Source organism: Bos taurus, chromosome 3 (assembly GCF_002263795.3).
Source record: "Bos taurus isolate L1 Dominette 01449 registration number 42190680 breed Hereford chromosome 3, ARS-UCD2.0, whole genome shotgun sequence".
Lineage (NCBI taxonomy): Eukaryota > Metazoa > Chordata > Mammalia > Artiodactyla > Bovidae > Bos > Bos taurus.
This window is the reverse complement of record NC_037330.1, coordinates 15956374-15981817: the sequence shown is the minus strand read 5'-3', so window position 1 is coordinate 15981817 and position 25444 is coordinate 15956374. Positions and strand designations below refer to the sequence as shown.

Sequence of the window (25444 nt, the reverse complement as noted above, 5' to 3'; positions counted from 1 at the left end):
GAAACAATCCAAGCATTCATTAACTGAGGCTGGTTAAATAAACCATGATAAATCCGTACACTGAAACACTATACTTTGCAGCTATACACAAAGAACACAAAGTAATATGAAAAATTGTCTAAGATACTAATTCTGTATGTAAAAAGCAAGCCAGAAATTAATGCAAATATGCATTTCTGTGTAATGAAAGGGAATATAGCTGCTTGTATTTATATGGACACTCTGGAAGGATATATAATAGTGCAAAGTTATTACATGTTGGGGGGTGTGTGTGTGTGTATGTATAAGTAAGAACTGGTTGAAAGTGAGAAGAAAAAGTGAGAAGTTTTTTATATTTTTATTTTTGAATAATATTTTTTATTTTGCATAATCTATTACCTATTTAAAAGACTTAACAATGTATAAGACTGATTGCCCAGAACTTCCACTCCTGAACATTTATACCAGAGACAAGTTTCTACATGTAGACAAAGACACGCAGAGCAGGATGTTCACTGCAAGAGTGCTTTTAAGAGTAAGACCCAAACCAACCTGAATATCACTGGAAGTTGGTTAGATAAATTAGGCAAGGAGGGGCTTCAAACAGTAATAACATTCTCCTTCTTAAATAAACTATGAGGTAGGTAATTGAGTGTCTGTTTTAAGAGGGCCTTTCATATCTCTTGTTCAGTAAAACAATTTAAAAACTGTAAATCTATTCAATGGAGCATTTATGTGGTGGGTCTATACACACTTATTTGTAATGACCTCTGAGGCACACGGTGAAGTAGAACAGAAGATGACATATACTTATTTTAAAAAACAGAGAAAGAAAAACAGGCTAATATGTGCATGGACTCAAGAAACTGGTAATAGTATATGAGTCTGGGGAAGGAAACGAAGTCTAAACCAGAAATGAGACCTTTTCATTGCACATCTTTTCAATCAACTTGAAAGATTTTCTATGGGTGTATATATCCCTTTAAAAATTAAAACTTGTTTAAAAAATTTTAAAAGGCTCACACTTACTGGAAGAGTGGGTATCTTCTCAAGATGGCTGATCTAGTGCCTTCTCAGAGGCCCTGGGGACAGGGCTCTCTCAACATGCCCCGCCTGTCATTCACAGCTAATACACATCCTTCCTTTTCCTGGGTTACAGGCTGTCCCATCCCGTGACACAAGGCTGTAGCCAGGACTGGAACACTCACTTGGGCTCGTGAGGAGGTCCAGACTGGTCAACCAACTTGAACTCAGCAGCAAAGCCGTGGGAGCGGGCGTACTCCAACAGGCCGCCCACTGGGTTGGTGTTCAGGTATCGCACGAGCTCACTGATCCTCCTGACCTTGTTGGGCATCACTGATTCCAAGTTATCGAATGCTTCCGTGTTCGTACTTCCGGGCTGAAGGAGAATCAGCCAGAGAGGAGCCATAAACACTCAGTGGAAACTCTGAGGGGCTTATGGGCCATCCTACGCTAAAAACGACCTGTATCTTGTGAGTAGAAAATGGCCCCACCTGGTCTTCAGAAGACGTCGAGCTGGTCGCCTCCCCTTGCAGGGCCTTCATGGCTTCCTCTGCAGCCATCTGCTTTGCTGCCTTCTTGCTTGGGGCGCTGGCAGTGGGGAAAGTATGGGTTCCCATTGCAACACAGTACTGGAACCTGACAGGAGGTGAAAGGAGAGGATTAAACTGGTTTTGATAGAAGAGCTTTACCTAGCCTTTGTCAGGTTGTCATCCTTTACGACTTGCACACATCACCTCTGTGCCTTGGCTCACGCAGTCACTTCTGCCTTGAAGAGCCGGTGCCTTTCACCCTCCTACTGCCCCCAGTCTCTCGCAACCCAACTGACCCCTATTCAACATTTTTAAGCATCAACCTAATTTCATCTCCTCCAGGAACCCTTCTCTCGAACATGTAAGTCTGCAGAGCCTCAGAGCAGAGAGCATCTCAGGTAGACCTAGGTCTCGCACCTCTCAGTCCCACCACCAGTAACCTTCAAGCCACGTGTCTCCCTCCTGCTCGGTCCCTAATTTGCCCTGTGAACTCCTAACCCCAGATTCTCTGCTCCACAAGCAGCAACCATACTCTCAAGGCCCCGCATTTTCCATACTGAAAACAGGAGTGACTGCTCAGTGAAATAATCTGCCATCTCGAGGAGGCAAGGAAGAAAATGTATCTCTCTCTTTTTTGAGAAAACCTCAGCAGAGATACATGATACAAGAGATGTACTTGGGGTCATGGGCAGGGCCTTCTCTGGATAGGAGACGGAATTCACAGGAGCTCCCCAACTTGTGCACACACTCAAGCAATGTAGTGACGGGGTTCTTCCCAGAAAGGAAGGATGTTGCTGAAGGGGTGGCAGTCTGGGACTCTGCGGTCTGTGGAGAAAATGAGACAAAAACAAAAACAAAACAAGAACAAAAACAGACTGAGAAAACATTGGCTGTTCTGTCACAGCAGAGGGAATGGGGATGGGAGAACTTCTTTCGGTCAACTGCATGTTTGGGGCTGGCTTTCTAAAGGAAGAGGGCTGCGGGGATTTTCTAGGCCTTGCAGATCAGTTACTTAAATGTTCTTGGTTTCATTTTGTATCTGCCAAGAGAGGAGATCGGATTCAATAAATTTTAATGCCTCTTTCAACTCTGAAATTCTGCAATTCCAGTTAGGTTGGGAGGGGGCACCAGAAGGAGAGCTGGGTATGAAAAGAGGAAGGGTGGGTTGGGGAGGCGGGGGAGAGGGGATAGCGGGAAGCTGACTCTGAGACAGAGAATGGGTTGGGCAGGCCGAGATTGTTTCAAGAGGCTTAGATGATGGTCTAGGACTTCACAGATGTGGACAGTGAATGGATGTCCTCCCAGAGGACAGGACACCTACCTTCTCTGATTCCTTCTCTGAGGAATAGTGGTATGATTCTTCTGATCTTCCACTGTCCTTGGCTTTAGCTTCCTCAAGCAGAATTGTCATGGCTTTCATGGCTGCATCCTGCTTGGCCACTTTCTTGCTGCCAGCTTCAGCTGGGGGAAACTCTCGGCCATTGATGACAACTTGGAATTTAAATCTTGATGGAAAGTGATTAGATGTGTGAACACTAGTCTAGGCCATCCCTTCTGCCCTCTCCAAAGAGATCTTCACCCTGGAATTTCCTGCTACGCTAAGGGGTTTGTTGACTTGTGAAGGAGATGGAGGGCAGACCAAGGGACTCCTGTCCCTTTGCAGGTATAGCCTATTCCTAACTTTTTGGAAACAAAGCAGCCAGTGACTCTCTCTCTCCAAGCTCATTAGAGCAAACGTAGCCACAGGTGATAAGAAACTAGCTCAAGGGAAGCCCACTATCCTTTAGCAATGAATTAAGATCAAATCTGTACAAAAAATGATGAGCTAAAATCACCATTATAGTCTTGTTAGCAACCAAAGAGCCTTTACCCTAAAGCAATGGTGGTAGACTCGGCCACCTCAAGGGTGTTCCGAAAGAAAGCCAAGGCTGCTCACAGCGCAGTCTCACACTCTCCAGACACGTACGGGATCAGATGTCTGCCTCTCTGGGGAACCTGTTTTTGTCCCCAACCTACCCTCAGAGATATACCACTCTCATGGTTTCTTTTGAATCATCCTACAGCTCTGTTTGTCTGCCGCCTGAGATGAAAGGCATATCTCCTTGTTATGCAGAGAACCAAAAAGCATTTGTTCTAGGCCCCTGGACTTAGCTTAGTCCGCTTTTGTTCAAGCTTTCAAATTGGTTCAGCTCTTTGCTCAATCTGGGATTTCATTTAGAAAAGTAGGTCAAATTTCTTATTTCCTGGGTCTTCTGAAATATTTGAACATGGCATCAATGTTTCTTACAGCTGGAGTCCAAAGAAAGGTTAACCACAAAACCCACTGCTGTGCCCCAACTCGAGAGAGGGACGAAGGGAGAAGGAAGGACGGCCATCCTAGCTCTACCCCAGACAGAAGCACACCCGTCCTGACCCTGCCAGCTCTGGATGCACCCTCTCTTCCTCACAGCTCCCCTGCAATGTCATCTCAGTGTCATTAAGACGGTCAGATAAGGAGGCAGGGTCGCCGCTGGGAGTCGTTACCCTCATCAGACAGCGGCCTACAGCTAATGTAAAGGTGAGTGGGCCTCTCTGCTGGCGTGCTCTCTAGTTGCGGCGGGTGGCCACTCAGCTTTAGTGGCCTTTGATCTCTGCTAGGCCCTGCAGCGGCTCCTCCTGGGCCCACCTGTCTTCCTCTATCTGTCTGCTGGCTTGGAAGTGCCTATGGTGCCGGGCCAGGCTAGCTGTCTGAGTGAGGTAATTTCTGACTTCACAGCTTAGGAGCAGCAGCAAGTGCTAGCCCACCCATCTGTGCGGAGGCAGCTTGTAAAATTAGAACCACCACCTTCAAGAGGCAGGCAGCCGCGCACACCCTACACGTGCATCCCTTCCCTACGGGAGCTGAGCGGGAGGCAGGAGGGGTGGGGTGGTTTGAACTCACTGCTACTTAGCAGCACAACCCACCCTTACTCCGGTGTGCAGCCAGCTGTTCATGCATCCTGTGGGGAGCTCAGCTGGTGGGGGTTAGGGGAGGAGTGGAGGAGGATGGCACACGGAAGCGGGTGGGAGGGGCATCAAGCCTTCATCACCTCTAGCCTTAGGAGGCAGGCATGACACTGCTGCATGGAAGCTAATCATCTCCAAAGAAGCTTCATTTTACCAGGAGTGCCAACCTCCCCCTTGCTCAGCCAAGACTCTGGCTGGGCCGAGGTCTATGTTCCCTGCTCAAGAGGTAGAGGAAGGGCCAGACAAGGATGACGCAGCCCACAGGTAGAAAGAAGAGGGAAAAGACAGGGGCCATCAACCGGCACTGCTCACGAGTCGGCTGAGGGTGTGTCAGGAGCAAGAGCGCTTGACCCCAACCTTAGGCACAATTCCTGGGTGGTCTCTTACCGAGGTTCATGGGGTGGTCCGCTCTGCTCTATCATGTTGAACTCACAGGTCTGACTAGCGAACTGGGCATACTCTAACAGGCCGCTGATGGGGTTCTTCAGCTGGCACTCTGTCAGTTTCTTGTAGGGTGAACACCGTGGCAAGCCATGACTGTAGAAGGAGGGCATCTCCATGATGGCGCGGAACTCACCTGGTGCGGCGTGGATACTATTCAAGTCATCGGGGATGTCATCTGTGGCCCACTGGCCGTTTTCAAAGTCAACATACCCTGTTTTGGAGGGGCCGTTGTCATAAACAGGTGGTTTCAGTTTTACTGGTTCTGCTGTGGCCTCTTGCTTGAGTTTTAACTTGACGACGGGTTCCTGCCCATTTTCCACCTTTCCTGGGGTGACCGTGCTGTTGGAGGCGTCTGACGCAGGTGAGTTGCAGGTGGGGCCCTCTGTGGTTTTTCCGGTCTCCAGGACAGCAGCAGCTTGAGTGGTTTCAGGAACACTGTCCTTGTTTCTCTTGATCTGTATCCTCTCTCGCTTCTTGTCAGTCAAATACCATATGGGAGGGGTGGTCCCCTGCCTGTAGACATCTCCCTGCCTTTCCAAGTCAATCAGCACAGCATTCACATCCCGGGCCTTAGTGAGGCCAATGTTCTTAGCCAAGTTCAGGGCAGAGGAGCTGGACACGTTGAACAGGTGGTCACAGATCTTCTCCTTGATCTCAGCCATGTCGAGAGGCTCGGGGGGCTCTTCCAAGCCACACGGGGTGCTTCTGCCTTCAGTTTCCACACTGGAGTCTGGGCTTGGAGCTCCTGGGGTTTGACTCTCTGCTCTCGTTTCTTGGCTAGGCTGGTTCTGAGCCTGAACTGGGACTGTGGCTCTCCACAGAGGGGGAGATCCTGCCTCTTGGTGTAGCTTACCCTTCTCTGCCAGAGAGTACAGGACTCGGTTGATGTCCTTCTTTGGGGCTTGGAGCTTCCGGGCCAGATCACGCGCTGTGGTGGCCTTCCCGTCCCCAAGCTCATCCAAGAGCTCTAGGGTCCTTTGTTCCTGATCCTGGCTGATGGTCAGTCCCTGGAAATGTGAGGAGAGCCTATCAACACCTCTCCATGGCCGAATGTGGCCACGTGGGAAAGGACGCTGGAACCGTCTTGGGAGTACCTGACTTCTGAGAGGCACGCCCCTGGGGACACCTCGGATCTGGAGGGGCCCACCTCTGGCAGGTGGTCCTGGAAACCTCGGCCAGAGTCCAGGGAGGAACGGTGGCAGTGATGGTGGCTGCTTTCCAAATAGGGGCACTTCTGGGAGCTGCCCCTTGAGAAACTCTATTTGCTGGAGCTGGAAACTGTCACGACAAGGTCCCCGCTCTGGCTGCTGGTGTCTGTGCCTGCTGTGCTCATAGCCTTGGGCTGGGCGGGCTTGGTATCTGTTGAGGGAATACCCCTGTAGAACAAGAACATGGAGAAGAGAGCGACTTAGGACTGCGGCAGGGAATCTGTCCCTTCTGCCTTCCTGGGGTGGGGTGGGGGCTGTATCTGATTCTTAAGCTAAGAAGCTGAGTGAGACGTGGGCTTGGGACCCAGCCAGGGTGGCCTGCACACCTCACAGGTACCACCTGTGGACCCAACAGAGGGAAGAGATGGAGGAGCAGACAGTGAGATGCACAAAGCTCCCAGGAGCATGTGGCGGTGCTGAGACTTCAGCACAGCCTCTCCAGCAACCTAGTGCATTGTCTTCCCTTCAAGAGTTTAGGGAGTTGAGAATGTATGTTTTCACTCATCCAAAAAAAAAAAAATATCCTTTTACAATCAAGAAAACAAATACGTTTTACTTTAAAAACAAACGAACACAGAATAACCTACGAGTGCCAAGGGAGTTAGGAGACCGTGAGATGGCCCACCACCCAGCCCCCTTCTCTGCAATCTATCATCTGGGTGTGAAGAAACCAGCAAGTGGACTGGGTGAACTGGAGCCCCATCCTCCAGGCTGTAGCAGAGGAAGTCTCCTCACCTGGGGAAGGGCGGCAGGACCTCGGAGAATCGTCTAACTGCACTGCCATCCTGGGAGAACCAGAATTTGATTTTAGGGGAACTGGACAGTTTTTCTTAGAAAACAGGTACACTGTCCTCATCCTTCAGTATGGAGCCCAGGCTCAGAAGGCACACCGGGCACTCCTACTCAAACCACTAAGCCCACCTGGATGTGTGGAGCTGGTGGTGTCTATTCCACACCCCCTTAGCTACTTCCCAATAGCTGCTTCCGTGGCGCATCTTCAGAAGCCGGTTCTGTAGGCCACCAGATACTCCATCTTCTCTCAGAATGCCACTCGTTTACCAGAACAGCGAGCACTATGACTGTCCCCACCCACAGACCAGCGATACTACTCACCGCAATGCTACCCACAGAGCAGGACTACTCGCTGGAGGGGCTTTTGCGATCCAGAGTTGGGGTGTCAGTAAACACCTGGCTGCCTGTCCCCAGGGCTGCACATCTAGGAAACCTTCTGTTTCCTCATGCTCACATCCTCCTTGTCTGATCCTCCGCAAGGCCACAGGGACCCGCAGGCAGCTGCGTCCCTCTCTTCAATAACTTCAGCTTTCTCTTCCCCCACCCCTGCCCCCGGCCACGGTGAGGGGAGCTCAGCGCTCTCACTGGTCATGCTCACGGTACGTGGGCTGCACAGTTCCTCAGTGCCTCTCCAGCAGCTGCCACCTCCGCCTTTCAGCCACACGAGTGGCTCCTGATTCAATCTCACTGTTACTTGACCACCAAACCTGCAACCCTGAAACTCTTTTCCAGGGTCAGCAAACTTTTTCTGTTAAGGGGCGGTAGGACGGTCATCTGTAGCACTTCCTTTACAAAGCCAGGGGAGGCCTGCAGTTGGCTGTGGGTTGCAGTTTGCTGACTCCTGCTCATCTCCAATGGCAACTTCCCTGTGTTTCTACGATATCCATTCCCTCCCCTTGTGGGACCTGCTGCTCATGTGATGTCCACTCCCGCCCCCTGTAGCTGCGGGTCAGGCAAACACCTCCTTTTCAGCCTGCATCTCAGGGTCAGTTCCCTTCTCCACCCAAGGCCTGCTCTCCCCTTTTTCTGTTCCAAAACTTCCAAATGGTGCTGGTATTTAAGACCACATAAATTCCTCCTCTTGAATCTCTGTTTCCAGGGCTGTTTGGTGGTCAGTTCAGTACAACAAACACACGCCCACTCAATGCGGATGGAGCTCTCTTTTTTTAAAATCCTCCCACAGCTTGGTGACACAGTACCAAAGATCTCTCATCTTTCTTTTTCCTTCTGTCTGTCCCTATCCTTTCTTTCGCCCCTTAGATATAATCAGTCCCCGAGGTTTTGTCTACGGCTGTCTTCTTCCTTCCCCAGGTTGATTTCACCCACTCCCCTCACCTTAACCAGTCTTTTTAAGAAACAGTGTTCAAATCTGTTATCTCCAGCTACCACCTGTGCTGAAGCTTAAGACTTGAATTTTCAAATGCTTAGACGATCTGTTCACTTAGATTCTTGACCACTACCTCAAATGACACACATTCTGAACCAAATTAATTCTCTTCCCTCTCTCAGCCCCTCCTCCTGTTGTTCTTATTACTGTTAATGGCAGCACTCTCCTCTTGGTTATTCAGGCTGGAAGCCTGAGCCATCCCTGCTGCCTGCCTACCTTAGTCCCTTGTCCCCCGCTTCTCATGAGTAGTTGCAAAGCCCTATCTTGTCCACAGCCTCTCTTTTCTCTTATGCATCTTTTCCCAGTTCTAGCCCCTCATTATCTCTCGCACGGGCTGCCACTGCGCCTCTCATTTCCCCTCTCTCTACATGCCAATGCAACATCCCTGCTTCTCCCCCTCCTGCCACCTGATACAACTTGGGTCCTTTCCCTACACGTCTCTCTAGACGCCACCTTCTTCAGGAGACTCCTGACTCCCGCACACCCCAGCCTGTGAGTGTTTCCTCTCCTTGAACTCCTCCCACCCTGCATCTCTTACACCATGTACTTTATCTTTTATCTCAGCTGATTGTTTTTCTTTTTTGCTACTGATTATAGAAATAGATGTAAGGGCCTAGATCTGATAGATAGAGTGCCTGATGAACTATGGAATGAGGTTCGTGACATTGTACAGGAGACAGGGATCAAGACCATTCCCATGGAAAAGAAATGCAAAAAAGCAAAATGGCTGTCTGGAGAGGCCTTACAAATAGCTGTGAAAAGAAGAGAAGCAAAAAGCAAAGGAGAAAAGGAAAGATATAAACATCTGAATGCAGAGTTCCAAAGAATAGCAAGAAGAGATAAGAAAGCCTTCTTCAGCGATCAATGCAAAGAAATAGAGGAAAACAACAGAATGGGAAAGACTAGGGATCTCTTCAAGAAAATCAGAGATATCAAAGGAACATTTCATGCAAAGATGGGCTCGATAAAGGACAGAAATGGTATGGACCTAACAGAAGCAGAAGATATTAAGAAGAGATGGCAAGAATACACAGAAGAACTGTACAAAAAAGATCTTCACGACCCAGATAATCACGATGGTGTGATCACTGACCTAGAGCCAGACATCCTGGAATGTGAAGTCAAGTGGGCCTTAGAAAGCATCACTACAAACAAAGCTAGTGGAGGTGATGGAATTCCAGCTGAGCTATTTCAAATCCTAAAAGATGAATCTGTGAAAGTGCTGCACTCAATATGCCAGCAAATTTGGAAAACTCAGCAGTGGCCACAGGACTGGAAAAGGTCAGTTTTCATTCCAATCCCAAAGAAAGGCAATGCCAAAGAATGCTCAAACTACCGCACAATTGCACTCATCTCACACGCTAGTAAAGTAATGCTCAAAATTCTCCAAGCCAGGCTTCAGCAATATGTGAACCGTGAACTTCCTGATGTTCAAGCTGGTTTTAGAAAAGGCAGAGGAACCAGAGATCAAATTGCCAACATCCGCTGATCATGGAAAAAGCAAGAGAGTTCCAGAAAAACATCTATTTCTGCTTTACTGACTATGCCAAAGCCTTTGACTGTGTGCATCACAATAAACTGTGGAAAATTCTTCAAGAGATGGGAATACCAGAACACCTGATCTGCCTCTTGAGAAATTTGTATGCAGGTCAGGAAGCAACAGTTAGAACTGGATATGCAACAACAGACTGGTTCCAAATAGGAAAAGGAGTTTGTCAAGGCTGTATATTGTCACCCTGCTTATTTAACTTATATGCAGAGTACACCATGAGAAACGCTGGACTGGAAGAAACACAAGCTGGAATCAAGATTGCTGGGAGAAATATCAATCACCTCAGATATGCAGATGACACCACCCTTATGGCAGAAAGTGAAGAGGAACTCAAAAGCCTCTTGATGAAAGTGAAAGTGGAGAGTGAAAAAGTTGGCTTAAAGCTCAACATTCAGAAAACGAAGATCATGGCATCTGGTCCCATCACTTCATGGGAAATAGATGGGGAAACAGTGTCAGACTTTATTTTTCTGGGCTCCAAAATCACTGCAGATGGTGACTGTAGCCATGAAATTAAAAGACGCTTACTCTTTGGAAGGAAAGTTATGACCAACCTAGATAGCATATTCAAAAGCAGAGACATTACTTTGCCAAGAAAGGTCCGTCTAGTCAAGGCTATGGTTTTTCCAGTGGTCATGTATGGATGTGAGAGTTGGACTGTGAAGAAGGCTGAGTGCCGAAGAATTGATGCTTTTGAACTGTGGTGTTGGAGAAGACTCTTGAGAGTCCCTTGGACTGCAAGGAGATCCAACCAGTCCATTCTGAAGGAGATCCGCCCTGGCATTTCTTTGGAAGGAATGATGCTAAAGCTGAAACTCCAGTACTTTGGCCACCTCACGCGAAGAGTTGACTCACTGGAAAAGACTCTGATGCTGGGAGGGACTGGGGGCAGGAGGAGAAGGGGACGACAGAGGATGAGATGGCTGGATGGCATCACTGACTCACTGGATGTGAGTCTGGGTGAACTCCGAGAGTTGGTGATGGACAGGGAGGCCTAGCATGCTGCAATTCATGGGGTCGCAAAGAGTCGGACATGACTGAGCGACTGATCTGATCTGATTTTCTTAATGGCACATACAGTCACATACGGATTGTAGCATATCTCAAAGGTGATTAATAATATTGGGTGCCCTAGAAATTACACTAACGTCTCTACTCTCAATGGTCTCCATGTAGTGCGTGGGGGAGACTGCAGTCAACTTGAGAGAAAGCCTCTGGGGTACAAGGACTACACTTCATTTATAGTAGCCGGCACAAAGCTGATCCTGAGCCAACATCTGCATGAACAAGCCATCGCTGGTTATGCAACTCTTCACCTCATCACTGCTTTTCTTGCTCCTCTTGCTGCACATCCCCCCAGGGCTGAGGTATTTGTGAGTACAGTGAGTGCTCGGTTCACAGGACTCAATTATGGGGACTTCAGGGGATTTCTGATTAGCTCTTTGAGTGACCTTGGTGAAAGAACTTTGTTTCAAAGTGGCTGAAGTCAGTTTCTAGCTCAATGCTTTCTAGATTTAAACTGCTGCTTCTTGGCCAAAATTTGTAAAATATTCGAATGTCTATTTAAAAAAGAGTAGAACAAATCATGACACATTCAGGCTATGGAACCGTACTCACAGTTTTCTAAAAAATGTGTTATCTACTTAGGAATGATATAATGTTAAATTAACAAAGAAAGCAAGCTGCAGACAAATATGTATGCTATAATGCCTTTTTTCATAAACAAAAGGGAAAAAAAACCATGAATGTGTATGCATGATAGAAAGAACACAGAGAAAAGAGACAAGGAAGGGAAACACAAATTTGTTAACAACAGTTATTTTAGAGAAAAATTAGAGGGAGATTATTAATTTTTCCTTTATACCCCCTAAAATCTCCGAAAAGCAAAACCATCACTTGAGAACAGCCCCGTGGAGAGTTACTGAGTGGGACTGAGAGCAAGAAAGGAGGAAACCAACCCACACGGTGATCATTCTTAAATCCTTCAACATCCCCCTTCACCCAACTTCATGCCTATGTATATATGAACTATGTGACAAGTCACTTATGCCTTTCAAAGTCTCCCTTTAATCTATTCTCACATATTTAAGGTTAAGAGAGAAGCCCCACCTTTACCACATGGGCTCCACAGGGTAATATATTGGTTTGCATAAAAAAATGCTTTTCCCACAAGTCAAGTGTCCCTAATTCTTTTAAAGAAGGGAAAAAAAATACACGTATACATACATGTATGTACACGCACACACACATATACACACATGTACACACACTTTACATGTATTTAAAATTAAGGTATATTTATATACAGTAAAATGTACCCATTTTGGTGTATAATTCTGAATTTTGGGAGAAGGCAATGGCACCCCACTCCAGCACTCTTGACTGGAGAATCCATGGATGGAGGAGCCTGGTAGGCTGCAGTCCATGGGGTCGCTAAGAGTTGGACACGACTGAGCGACTTCACTTTCATTTTTCACTTTCATGCATTGGAGAAGGAAATGGCAACCCACTCCAGTGTTCTTGCCTGGAGAATCCCAGGGACGGGGAAGCCTGGTGGGCTGCTGTCTATGGGGTCGCACAGAGTTGGACATGACTGAAGCGACTTAGCACTCTGAGTTTTGACCATACAGAGTCAAAGCACACACAGCCCTCTTAACTACCACTGAGATCAAGATACAGAACATTTCCCTTTCCCCAAAACGTTTTTTATGCACTTTGTAAACAGCTTCTTTCTCCACACACAGCTCCTGTTGGCGACTGGTCTGCCTTCTGTCCCTGTAGGTTTTCTTCCAGAATGTCATCTAAATGGACTCGTATGCAGTGTTTTAAGTCCAGCTTCTTTTGCTCAGCATCATGGATCTGAGATTTGTCCATGTTGTTGCATACAGCAGTATTTCCTGCCCTTTGCGGCTGAGCAGTTTTCCAGTATATGGATGTATCCCAGTTTGTTTAATCACCCGTTGAAAGACACTAGGGTTTCCCAGGTTTTAGAGATAATGAGTCAAGCCACTATAAACTTTCTCTTACAGGTTAAGGAGGAGACGCTCAAAGTCAAGCAGGCTGTCCAAGGTGGGGGCGCGGGGGTAGGTGGCTAAAGGCAGGACTGAGCCGCCATGGGGTCCTAGCAGAAAAGCAGAGGGGGGCTGTCTTGACCTGGGCTCCGGCCTTGGTTCTCTGGGGGAGGAGGTGCATTTCCCTCACAAATCCTCTTCCTCATCTTCCCAACACAGAGTTAATAAGCATGACACAAATTTCTGAATTCCTAGAATAGCAATTTTGCTTGGCAAGAAAACACAAGCTCTCACACAATAAGCATATGTCAAGCAGGAAAACAGGGACGTGGGGGCAGGGGGGAGGGGCGGGAAGGAGGATAAGATGAGCCCAGGCCAGCAGGTTGCAGGCGCGCCGGCTCTGGGCCCTGACCCCAGGGGCTTACCTGTCTTGGGTCCATGGCGCGCCCCAGGCATGTTCCGGTGCCCGCCCGCAGCCAGCAGCGCGACCCTCCGCAGCTGGACCTTTGCCAGGGCAGGCCGTGGGCCTCCCAGACGCAGGGGGCGCCTCCGGAGTCGACTCAAGCCCCGGGAGCAGGGAGCCGGGAGCTTCAAGCTGGGAGCAGGGCTGGGAAATGGCTCCGGTTCAATTTCACTTTCGTTTCTTCAAACGGACCTCCCTCTTTGGAAAGTTTGGCCGAGGGGCGGGGCTTGCGCAAAGGAGCCCGAGAAAGTCTGGTTTCACTCCGATTACAAGTTTAATCCTTTCCTTGCATGAGAACTGGGCAAGATACGCTTTCTTTAGAAAAACAGCTATAAAATACTGAGCTCATAAATGCCTCATGGCTGTCTCAGGAATACACGGGATAAAGCAAACTGAGAACAAAGCCCCCCTGCGAAACCTAGCACTGGAGAAAAGAGTCTGGGGCTCTGTTTTCTTACTCCCAGATCCTCTCTAAGGTGACCACGTGTCTCTAAAGTGGAAGGGGGGCCCAAAGCTCTTCAAGTGACTAACTCTCCTCACTGAACTATTTACCCATACTCGAGCATATTAACTGATGTTGTTGCAGTTAAAAAAACGGAAAAGGTCTTTTTTCCCTTGCCCTGAGTTTCTTTTTTTAACTGTTTCTGATCTGTAGTCAATAACCAAGACTAACCTGATTTGTAAATTAAATCCTGTGCCTCAGACCTTGCAGGAGCTACCTTCTGCATCTGTTATCTTTTAACTCTGTGCTAATCACATCCTGTGCTTGGTGCTCACCTTTCTAGCACTCTTTGCAGGCCACTCCTTGTAGTTCTTCACTTTTTTTTTTTTTTTGCATTATTACAGAAAGGAGGCCACAGTACAAGTCAAGAAAGACTGTGGACCCAACAACTGGGCTACCAGACAGCAGCCAATGACAGTGCAAGAGGAAGAATACAAGACCCTTACACCTTTGCTCCTCATCACTGACCCCTGACTGTGAGCCTCATCCGCGGAATCCAGATTCCTCCCGGGAGGGGGGCACAGTTCTTGAAGAACAAGCCTACTCTGCTCTCCCTTCCACTGGCTGAGGATTAAAGCCACCTTTCTATTTCCTCCAAACTCTGTCTCTGTATTTTTTATTTGGCTTTAGTGGGCAGACAAAGCCAAGATCTTGGCTGCATCAACATGACCACATAACAGCCAGCATGTAGTAGCAAGATAATAATACCAGCAACTGACTTAAGGATCTACATCACAAAACCATGCCAACCTTTCAGCATCCATCCAGGCAAGGGTGAAGTCCTTTACATGCCTCATCTTTTTTTTTTGGCGAGCCCCTGCAGTGGAAGTGGGAGTCTTAACCACTGGACAGCCAGGGAAGTCCCACCTTATCTCCTTAATCTTCACAACAGCTCTGCAAGGTGGGCATTATTCCCAAATTACAGATGTGGAAATGGAGGCTCCACTAGGGCCATGCTGCTGCTAAATCCAGGTCTGAGTGCAGAAAGTCACTCTTCATTACCACTCTACACTCCATTATGTTACATGATGGCTTTCAAAAAGGTAACTTTCGTTCATTGATTTCATGATCAGGCTTATATACTGCTCTATTTTGTCCAAGATGTCTAGGAAAAGATGTTCTAATGCTCAACAGCTCTCTTCCCCGCTCACCTGTGAGAATTTTCCTTTTCTGTATTTCAATTTTATCCCCACTGTGTGAATGAAAAATATTGCCTGCTGAATCAGTTAAGCAAAGGATGTTGCAGCTATCAAGTCATCACATTACTATCCCCATAGTGAGCCCTGAGGGAACTCAGGCTAAAAACAATGCCCACCATCCAATCATCCAACTCTGCAGCCCTCTCCACCATGTCATGGTGCCCCTGGAGGACACTCAGGATGAGAAAACACAGGCTATATCCAGTTTTCTTTAATTAACAATAATTTCTTGATGTTCTGACTACCTGGTCTTTGTTAAAATAACTCCTATGTATCCTGGCACCTCCCTTATCTCTGGAGCAGTCTCTCAGAGTTATCTGAGAGGCTGTGTCCTGGGCTTAAGTCCTCAGTTTTGTCCGCTGAATAAAACGCAACTCTCAATTTTTAGGTTGTGCATTTTTTCAGCGGACACTGCTTATGAGATTTACAAGGCAGCGCCTTCACAGCACCGTCTCCAGCTGACGCCCTGTCTCGCCATCCTCTCACTCCATTCCCCCAGCTGGTGCGAGCCCCCGCCCCCGGCCAGCTCACATTTCTAGTGTAGTGCTCCTTCCCTGTCAGTGCCTTTGTGCAATCTAGTCTAGTCTTAAATATACTTCCGCCACAGCTTCTGGTGAAAGTCTTTCAAGATCTGCTTCAAATATTGTCTCCAAGGGAAGCTTTGCCCCACTTTCGGTGGGGGAGGGGGTGCAATTAGTGGTTCCTGATTTTGTGCTTCTCTCTTACTCAACACTTACCCCTACTAGAGCACTTTCACCATCCTCTGAAAATGCCTCCTCTTCATTCATTTAACAGAGACTTCACTAAACACCTAACACACGCCACACACTGTGTTAAGCACTCAGGATATGAGACAAGTAAGAGTCCTGCCCCGTCAGCCAACAGTCAGCCTGGTGGGGGGACTGATGTTTCACATGATTGTCACAGTGTTATGAGCTACTTGTCTATATATCTGCCTTTAGAGCTGTAGAGTCTTCTCCTGGGGCAGGGAACTCCCCACAGTCCCTGATAGTGGCCTTCAGGGGGCTGGTTAGTTGACTGAATAACAGACTGCTCTGTAGAAAAAACAATGGGGAAAACAGGGGCACACGAATGTCACAAGAGGAAATTAAAAATATCAGTACACATAAGAGACAGTGCTCTATCTCATCACATTAAGGAAATGCAAAGCAAAGCCTCAGTGAGTTACTGTCCATTATCAAACAAGCACTGTAACCAGCTGATAAGAGCATGTGAGAGCAAGGGTGCAGAACAGCTCCTAGTTAGACAGGAAACCTGGCCAAGGGGTGAATCTACACAGCCCGCAATTCAGCAATTTGTCACTCCTAGACCAGGACACACATATAGCAAGCTGGTAGTTGCATTATTCATATTCGCTCCCAACCTGAAACCGCCCAAATGTTCTTCAAAAGGAAAATGGATAAATGGTGACATCTGCCTATGAGAGAATATTATACAGCAACAAAAATGAAAGAACCATAACCACATGCAACAAGGTGGTTAGTCATCTAAACGTGATAATTAGTGAAAGAAGCCATATACATATGACACGGTTCCACTTGTAAGTCCCAAGCCAGGCAAAACAACTGTAGTATACTCTGCATCAAAGACAGGATGCTGGTTATCTCTAGGGTAGGAAGGAGAGGTTTTGACTGGAAAGGAATGTTCTCAGTGCCGCTGATATTCTAGTTCTTGACTTGGGTGGTGGCTGCATACGTGGCTTTCCAATAATTCATGAAGGCACACGCTGATGCTTTGTGCACCTTTCTGTATGTATGTGCTGTACTTTACAAGTTTAAAAGGTTAAAAACAACAGTAAACTCTTCCTGTAGCAATTCCAGTGTCTTCTCTTTTTCATTTAAGTAAAATGAGTTATGTCTCATCTCTGCTTTCTTGCCTTCAAGCTAAGCAATCCCAAGGCCTCTCACCCTTCCACAAGAATGATCCAGAAAAGCACCCATCACAGCTACCGTGCAGGGAAGCTGCATCGCTGTTGCCTCCGCGGCTTTGAATTGAACGAACCCAGGACGCACGGGGGAAGCAGGAAGGCGAAATCGGTTTCCTAAACAGAGTCGGTGTATGCCTTAAAAGAACAACTGCTCTGGTCACTTAATCTCAGCAGCTCGGTAACTGCAAATAGTCTTATTCATAAATGTTTCATCTCCTTGCCCTCAGTGATTGTTTCAGCTCCCACAGGGTCGTGAGGTGGTGACAGCAGTCTTTGTGCTGTTCTATTGTAGGGGCCTGGCGAGTTGGATGAAGTTCTTTTAAAAGTAATCTAAAGTATTAATTAATAACACTTTAGTTGCAGTTAATTTTCTTGTTGATTGCAAGAAAATCAGAGATGAGCAAACATGGTCAAGTGTGAAAGTGTTAGTCGCTCAGTCGTGTCTGACTCTTTGTAGCCCGCCAGGCTCCTGTCCATGGAATTCTCCAGGCAAGAATGCTAGAGTGGGTTGACATTCCCTTCTCCAGGGGATCTTCCTGACCCAGGGATCAAATCCAGCTCCCCTGCATTGCAGGCAGATTCTTTACCATCTGAGCCACCGGTGAAGCCCACACATGGTCAAAGCCCCCCTAAACCTCCACTGCTAATTCACCAGTGCTTGACCTTGCTGTTTCCCCTGTGTATCCAGGCTCCAAGGACACATATATGCAGCTCTCCTAACACAGGCGCTACTTACCTCCCCAGGAGCTTGCGACTATCTGCTGCCTGGCAGTAGCCCCCAATGCAGGACTTCCTGTGAACATACTACCTAAGGTTACTTGCTAACAACTGCCTAAGTGATAAGAGTTCCTGTCTAGAATTCGGTTTTACTCCAAAAGCCCCCCATTCAGTGTCCTCAGAAATCTGGCTTCCACATAACACTGACAAGCTCTGGCTCCATGTGTGCCTTTGGGGACCTGGCCTTGCCCAATAATGGGGAAGGACGTGTTATCATCTGGACTACTGGGCTGGTTTCTGTTTCTAGACCCTGCTACCCTTGTTTTTGAACTATATATATCTGTTAATCTCACTTTGTAATGATTAATTTGGCTTGTTGTGGATTTTCTGTTTAACCTGACTACCTGCGTGTGTGCACGCTTCAGTAGGGTCTGACTCTTTGTAACCCTATGGACCATAGCCCATCAGGCTCCTCTGTCCATGGGAATCTTCGGGCAAGAATACTGGAGTGGGTTAGCATGCCCTCCTCCAGGGGATATTACCGACTCGGGGATCAAACCCGTGTCTTTTGCATCTCCTGCTAGATGGTTCTTTACCACTAGCGCCACCTGGGAAGCCCCTTACTGCGTGCAGGGATGCGTATTTACAAAACAGTCTTTCTAGTCTGTCATCTCCCATAACCAGACTTTTCTGCACATATGGGCTATATCCAGTTGGATCATCTATCTCCCTACTGTAAAGCAGACGTCTGCAAACTCCTTCAATATTTGCTCATACAGCAGATACTGCAACAAAAATGGAATGCCTGTGAACGTGTGCGACTGAACTTGCAGCACATTATCAAAAAAGTAATGAATTACTGAGTTATTTTAAATACTAGCACACTATTTTAGAAGAGGATCTGCACCTAAATAAACTCATGTTCTTATCTTAACTCCTAGGAAATACGTGACAAGCAACTCATAGAGTCGCTAGGCATACATTTATTGCCTTCTTTTTTTGTTGTTTCAATATTTAATCACTGGGTTTTTTTATTCTACTAGACAGCTACCGCCACATCAACATAATTTTCACAATTCCCAGGGTCTTCCTATAATAACCTGACTTGCTTTGATAACCTATAAGGCTTCCTGTGGGCAGAACAGTGAAGCCGCCCACCTGGTGAGCAGTGCTCCCCAGCTGTCTTTATGCTGATGTATATTCTATTAAGGGTATTGACTAGACTGGCTTTTGAAGTTACAAGAAAGCAAGAGACGCCTCAGGTACCCCCGGAAAAAACACAGGTCTCCAGAAGTGGCCTCTACCTGCTCAAAGTTACCCAGTAAATGAAGGAAGAAAAATAGTATTTATCAACTATCTAGAGGCATTGTGGTAAGCATTATATTTTAAAGATATACTACTACTAATGCCCAAATAACATGAATAGTAATGGCTTACATGCCTGCGCTGAGTATTTTACATGTAAGTTTAAAGTGTGAATGTACAATTAGTCTCATAAACACTGCACACACACAAGATAACTACACGGCTTGTGGTTTTATGCACTAAGTCCTGACACCCTGAAACCACGTCTTCTGTGCTAGGCTGGTCTGGCAAGAAGGACCTGACTGAGCTAGTTTGGCTCTGGCCAGAGAGGCTCAGCTACTGGTCCACATTTGGGTTCCACTGAGTCAAAGTTAGACTGTTAGTCTAGTTAGAACTAGACATGGAACAACAGACTGGTTCCAAATCAGGCAAGGAGTACATCAAGGCTATACATTGTTACCCTGCTTATTTAACTTATATGCAGAGTACATCATGAGAAACATTGGGCTGGATGAAGCACCAGCTGGAATCAAGACTGCCAGGAGAAATATCAATAACCTCAGATACGCAGATGACACCACCCTTATGGCAGAAAGCGAAGAACTGAACCTCTTGATGAAAGTGAAAGAGGAGAGTGAAAAAGTTGGCTTAAAACTCAACATTCAGAAAACCAAGATCATGGCATCCAGATGGGGAAACAGTGGCTGACTTTATTTTTCTGGGCTCCAAAATCACTGCAGATGGTGACTGTAGCCATGAAATTAAAAGACACTTGATCCTTGGAAGAAAAGCTATGTCCAACCTAGACAGCATATTAAAAAGCAGAGACATTACTTTGCCAACAAAGGTCTGTCTAGTCAAAGCTATGGTTTTTCCTGTAGTCAGGTATGGATGTGAGAGTTGGACTATAAAGAAAGCTGAGTGCTGAAGAATTGATGCTTTGGAACTGTGGTGTTGGAGAAGACTCTTGAGAGTCCCTTGGACTGCAAGGAGATCCAACCGGTCCATTCTAAAGGAGATCAGTCCTGAATATTCATTGGAAGGACTGATGCTGAAGCTGAAACTCCAATCCTCTGGTTCCCTGATGAGAAGAACTGACTTTTGAAAAGACCCTGATGCTGGGAAAGATTGAAGGTGGCAGAAGGGGACGACAGAGGATGAGATGGCTGGATGGCATCACTGACTCGATGGACATGAGTTTGAGCAAGCTCTGGGAGTTGGTGATGGACAGGGAAGCATGGGGTCCTTGCAGTCCATGGGGTCTCAAAGAGTTGGACACAACTGAGCGACTGAACTGAACTGAACTGAGTCAAAGTCCAAAGAGGGGACCTTCCCTCTCACTCTTGCCTTCTCTCCGTTCTCTCCCCTAGGACCTAGCCTCTGAGTGGCTGGGCTCAGTCCCAGCTTCCAGCAAGGGCAATGTCCTCACCTCCATGGCTTGTAGGAGGCAGAGGGGCCAAGTCCAATACTGCTGGAGGCAGGCCTGAGGGCAGCCCTGTCCCCCTGCCCCCTGAATTCTGCAGTGTTTCCAGGGGAAGTGGGCAGAAAGCCTTTGCTTTCTTTCTTTACTTTTTTCTTTAAGCATCTAGCCTTAATTGACCAGTTTTTATCCTGCCTTCACAACAGTATTAAAGGAAATGTAGCTTGCCCACTCCCTGTAGATGAAAGCTGAGACTGAGGAGGAGACTGGGGGTCAGTAGGAGGAGGCAAGGTTGAGGGGCTTTTGTGGAACTGAATTTCAGTGGATTGACTTTCTGGGAATTGACCTAGAGCCATTTCCAGGTGACCACAATTTTCTTCCCAAAAGGAAGGAATAAGGCTTTGCTAGATAGAGGGCAAGAGAAGAAGGGGGTGACAGAGGATGCAATGGGTGGATGACATCACTGACTCAATGGACACGAGCTGAGCAAACTCAGTGAGACAGTGAAGGACAAGGAAGCCTGGCGTGCTGAAGTGCATGGGGTCGCAAAGAGTCGGACACAACTTAGCGAGAGAACAAAAATTCCTAACATATGTCTTTAAAAGCATTTCCTTCAGCATTGACAAGTTCAGGAAAAAAAAATTTCCATCTATGCATACAGTGGAGAAGGTGTGTGAAGACATGGCAGAAAGAGATTTGAAGATGCAGGCCTTGAAGATGGGAGTGATGTGGCCACGAGCCAAGCAATGCAGCCAGATACCAGAAGCTGGAAGAGGCAAGGACTGACTCCCCCCGAGAGCATCGAGAGAGAGCACTGCCCTGTAAAACTTGCATTTCAACCCAGTAACACTACTGACTTCAGATTTCTAGCCTCCAGAACTGTGAGAGAATAGATGTCTATGGTTGTAAGCCACCAAATCTGTGCTCATTTGTCATCATAGCTGCAGGAAACAAAGACACCATCCTCCATAGGTTGTGCCAATCAGGGAGCTCTGGGTGAAGGACTAGCACAGACCTTGCTGTGCAGCCAAGATTTCTGCATTTTGGGGGCTATCACAGAAAAGGTGGAAAGAGACCAGCTGGCATAGACAACACACACACAGTCACGATTCCCACTTTTTAGTTAAACAGCACAGCCTTCTCATTTCTGTCCAGCAGTTACATTTTCTTTTGTTTTATTTGAAGGAAAGGTTATTTCTATAATATAACAAAGACTACTGATCATAAACCAACAGCCAATATCATATCTAAAATGGAATAATTAGGAATTCCCACTACAACAAAAAATAAAGAGGGCCACCATCACCACCATAATCTTACTTCCTCCATTCTGAGATGTACTCCAGACATTTCTGACTTTGGGATGTGAATTACATATTGTTGTTGTTTAGTTGCTAAGTCATGTCTGATTCTTTTGTGACCCCATGGACTGTAGCCTGCCAGTCTCCTCTATCCATGAGATTTCCCAGGCAGGAATTCTGGAGTGGGTTGCCTTTTCCTTCTCCAGGGGATCTTCCCAACTGAGGGACCAAACCCATGCCTCCTGCATTGCCAGGTAGATTCTTTACCACTGGGAAGCCCATGAATTATATGCATGGATATTATATATTGGGATATTGCAACTAGTAGTCCCTAAAACTATTATTAAATTGATAACATGTTCTTATGCTCAGTGGTCTTAAAATCAAAGAAATATGGTATTTAACATTATTCTGAAAATCCTAGCATATACTATAACACAAAACAGAAGATATAAATTGACAAAAAAAGAAAGAAAAACATTTGCAGATGATAATATCATAATCCTAGTTGATACAAGACGATTGAAACTCTTTGGATCACCATCAAACTCTTTGGATCACCAAGGAATATGGCTGGATGTACGAGAAATATACAAAACACAACACTTCCTTATATGAAAAACACTATATTCTTAACAGCAAATAAAACATTTTAAAAAAGGTAAACAGAGACTTCCTGGTGGTCCAGTGGTTAAGAACCCGCCCTGCGATGCAGGGGACGTGGGTTCATTGCCTGGTCAGGGAACTAGGATCCCATCTGCTTTGGAGCAGCTAAGTCCACATGCTGCAGCTACGGAGCCCACATGTCCCAACTACTGAACACGCGCCAAAATGTAAGTCTGTCTGCTGCAATCAAAGCCCCCACATGACGCAAGGAAGGTCCTGCATGCCACAACTAAGATCCGAGGCAGCCAAATAAATAGACAAAATATATTTTTTAATTAAAACTAAGAAGGGAAATATGGGAATAATTCTAAAAAATGTGAAGAGCCTAATGTATGAAAATGTGTGGAAAAGTACAAAACTCTGTTGAGGAATAACTGTCTTAAACAGAAGGATACATCAGTTACAAATGTGATGGCTAAACAGTTTATGACTGCCAAATCAAACAGCAGTTTAACTGCAAATTCTAATGAGGTTAGGGGCAGTAAGGAGTGGTTGCCTGACAAAATGATTAAAGTGCAAGTGCAAGAAAAAACAAGCAAGGATAGCCAAAATACTTGTTAAAAAGAGGACAGCCATACTGATTAAATCAAAGCAGTGCTAGTATAATACCAGAATGGAGCTACAGAGCAGAACCACATTTCCTAATAGGCCCTAGTGTGTGTACAGATCCAATGCATGACAGGAGCCAAAAGCAGCAGCAAGGGGAAGATCAATTAGTCTATATATGGAGCTTGGCTGGTTGATAGGCTTTCTAGGACAAAAAAAGATCTATTTAACCCTCATATACTGTTGGTGGGAATGTAATTTGGTACAGCCACTACGGAGTACAGTATGGAGGTTCCTTAAAAAACTAAAAATAGAGCTACCATATGACCCTGTAATTCCACTCTTGGACATATATCTGGAGAAAAACATGACCCAAAGGGATGGTGGTGGTGGTTTAGTTGCTAAGCTGTGTTCGACTTTGGCGACCACATGGATGGCTCTTCTGTCCGTGAGATTTTCCAGGCAAGAATACTGGAGTGAGGTTGCCATTGATATATGTACCCCAATGTTCACTGAAGCACTGTTTACAAGCGCCAAGACATGGAAGCAACCTAAATGTCCATCAACAGAGGAATGGATAAAGGAGAGGGGGTACACATATGCAACGGAGTATCACTCAGCCAGGAAAAGAATGAAGTGATGCCACCTGAGCAAAATGGATGGACCCATAGATTGTCATACTGAGTTATGTCAGTCAGATACAGAAGAAGAACTATCATATGACATCCCTTATATGTGGAATCTAAACAGAAATGATACAAATGAACTTACTTACAAAACAAAAAGAGACTCACAGACTTAGAAAACGAATTTACGGTTGCCAGGGCAAAGGGATAGTTAGGGAGTTTGAAACGGTCACGTACATGCTGCTATATTCAAAATGGATAACCAACAAGGACAGCACATGGAACTCTACTCAAGGTTATATGCCAGACTGGACTGGAAGTGGATTTGGGGGAGAATGTGCTGTGCTTAGTCGCTCAGTTGTGTCTGACTCTTTGTGACCCCCATGGACTGTAGCCTGCCAGGCTCCTCTGCCCATGGGATTCTCCAGGTAAGAATACTGGAGTGGGTTGCCATTTCCTTCTCCAGGGATCTTCCCAACCCAGGGATCTAACCCAGGTCTCCTGCATTGCAGGTGGATTCTTTACTGTCTGAGCCACAGTGGATACATGTATATGTACGGCTGATTCCCTTCACTGTTCACCTGGAACTATCACAACATTGTTAATCAGCTATACACCAACACAAAATAAAAATGTTAAATTTTGAAAAAAAAAAAAAAATCGACTTAAAGCCTTTATTGTTGTTCATTCGCCCAGTCACGTCCAACACTTTGGAACCCATGGACTGCAGCATGCCAGGCCTCTATGTCCCTTACCATCTCCCAAAGTTTGCCCAAGTTCATGTCCATTGCATCAGTGATGCCATCCAGCCATCTTATCCTCTGATGCCCTCTTCTCCTTCTGCCCTCAATCTTTCCCAGCATTAGGGACTTTTCCAATGAGTCACCTGTTTGTATCAGATGACCAAAATACTAGAGTTTCAGCTTCAGCATCAGTCCTTTCAATGAGTATTCAGGATTGATTTTCCTTAAGACTGACTGGTTTGATCTCTTTGCTGTCCAAGGGACTCTCAAGAGTCTCTTCCAACACCACAGTTTAAAAGCATTAATTCTTCAGTGCTCCACCTTCCTTATGGTCCAGCTCTCACAACCATACATGACCACTGGGAAGACCATAGCTTTGACTATACGGACCTTTGTCGGCAGAGTAATGTTCCTGCTTTTCAACACACTGTCTAGGTTTGTCATAGATTTCCTGCCAAGGAGCAAGAGTCTTTTAATTTCATGGCTGCAGTCACCATCCATAATGATTTTACAGCCCAAGAAGAGGAAATCTGCCACTACTTCAACCTTTTCCCCTTCTATTTGTCATGAAGTAATGGAGCCGCATGCCATGATCTTATATTTTTTTTAAATATTTAGTCTTAAACCAGCTCTTTCACTCTCCTCCTTCACCCTGATCAAGAGGCTCTTTAGTTCCTCTTCACTTTCTGCCATTAGAGTGGTATCATCCGCATATCTGAGGTTGTTGATGTTTCTCTTGCCTTGATTCCATCCAGATAACGCACCCAGCCTATTTCTCATGATGTGCTCAGCGTATAGATTAAACAAACGGGGTGACAGCAGACAGCCCTGTAGTATCCTTTCTCAATCTTGAACCACTCGTTTCATACAGGGTTCTAACTGTTGCTTCTTGACCTACATACAGATTTCTCAGGAGACAGGTAGGATGGTCTGGTATTCCCATCTCTTTAAGAGCTTTCCATAGTTTATTATGATCCACACAGTCAAAGGCTTTGGTGTAGTTGATGAAACAGAGGTAGATGTTTTTTTGGAATTCCCTTGCTTTCTCTATGATCCAGTGAATATTGGCAATTTGATCTCTGGTTCCTCTTCCTTTT

The 25444-nt window shown here is 46.3% G+C and overlaps 1 protein-coding gene across 12 annotated transcripts in view; it reads right to left on the bottom strand.

Annotated features, from left to right (window-relative positions):
* Positions 1-25444, bottom strand: part of ADAR (adenosine deaminase RNA specific) — a 51906-nt gene that overhangs the window by 15064 nt on the left and 11398 nt on the right. For 4 of the 12 annotated variants that reach the window (XM_005203802.5, XM_024989946.2, XM_059884975.1 and 1 more), the window contains 5 exons: positions 4905-6337; positions 2854-3037; positions 2209-2357; positions 1494-1638; positions 1188-1378 (listed from right to left, as the gene is read on the bottom strand). In XM_005203802.5, the coding sequence (XP_005203859.3) occupies positions 1188-1378; positions 1494-1638; positions 2209-2357; positions 2854-3037; positions 4905-5623 (1388 nt within the window). In that variant the 5' untranslated portion in view covers positions 5624-6337. Of the gene's footprint in view, positions 1-1187; positions 1379-1493; positions 1639-2208; positions 2358-2853; positions 3038-4904; positions 6338-13336; positions 13672-25444 lie in introns of all 12 variants that reach the window. The other 8 variants (XM_059884972.1, XM_059884973.1, XM_010802967.4 and 5 more) reach the window with 6 other exon arrangements.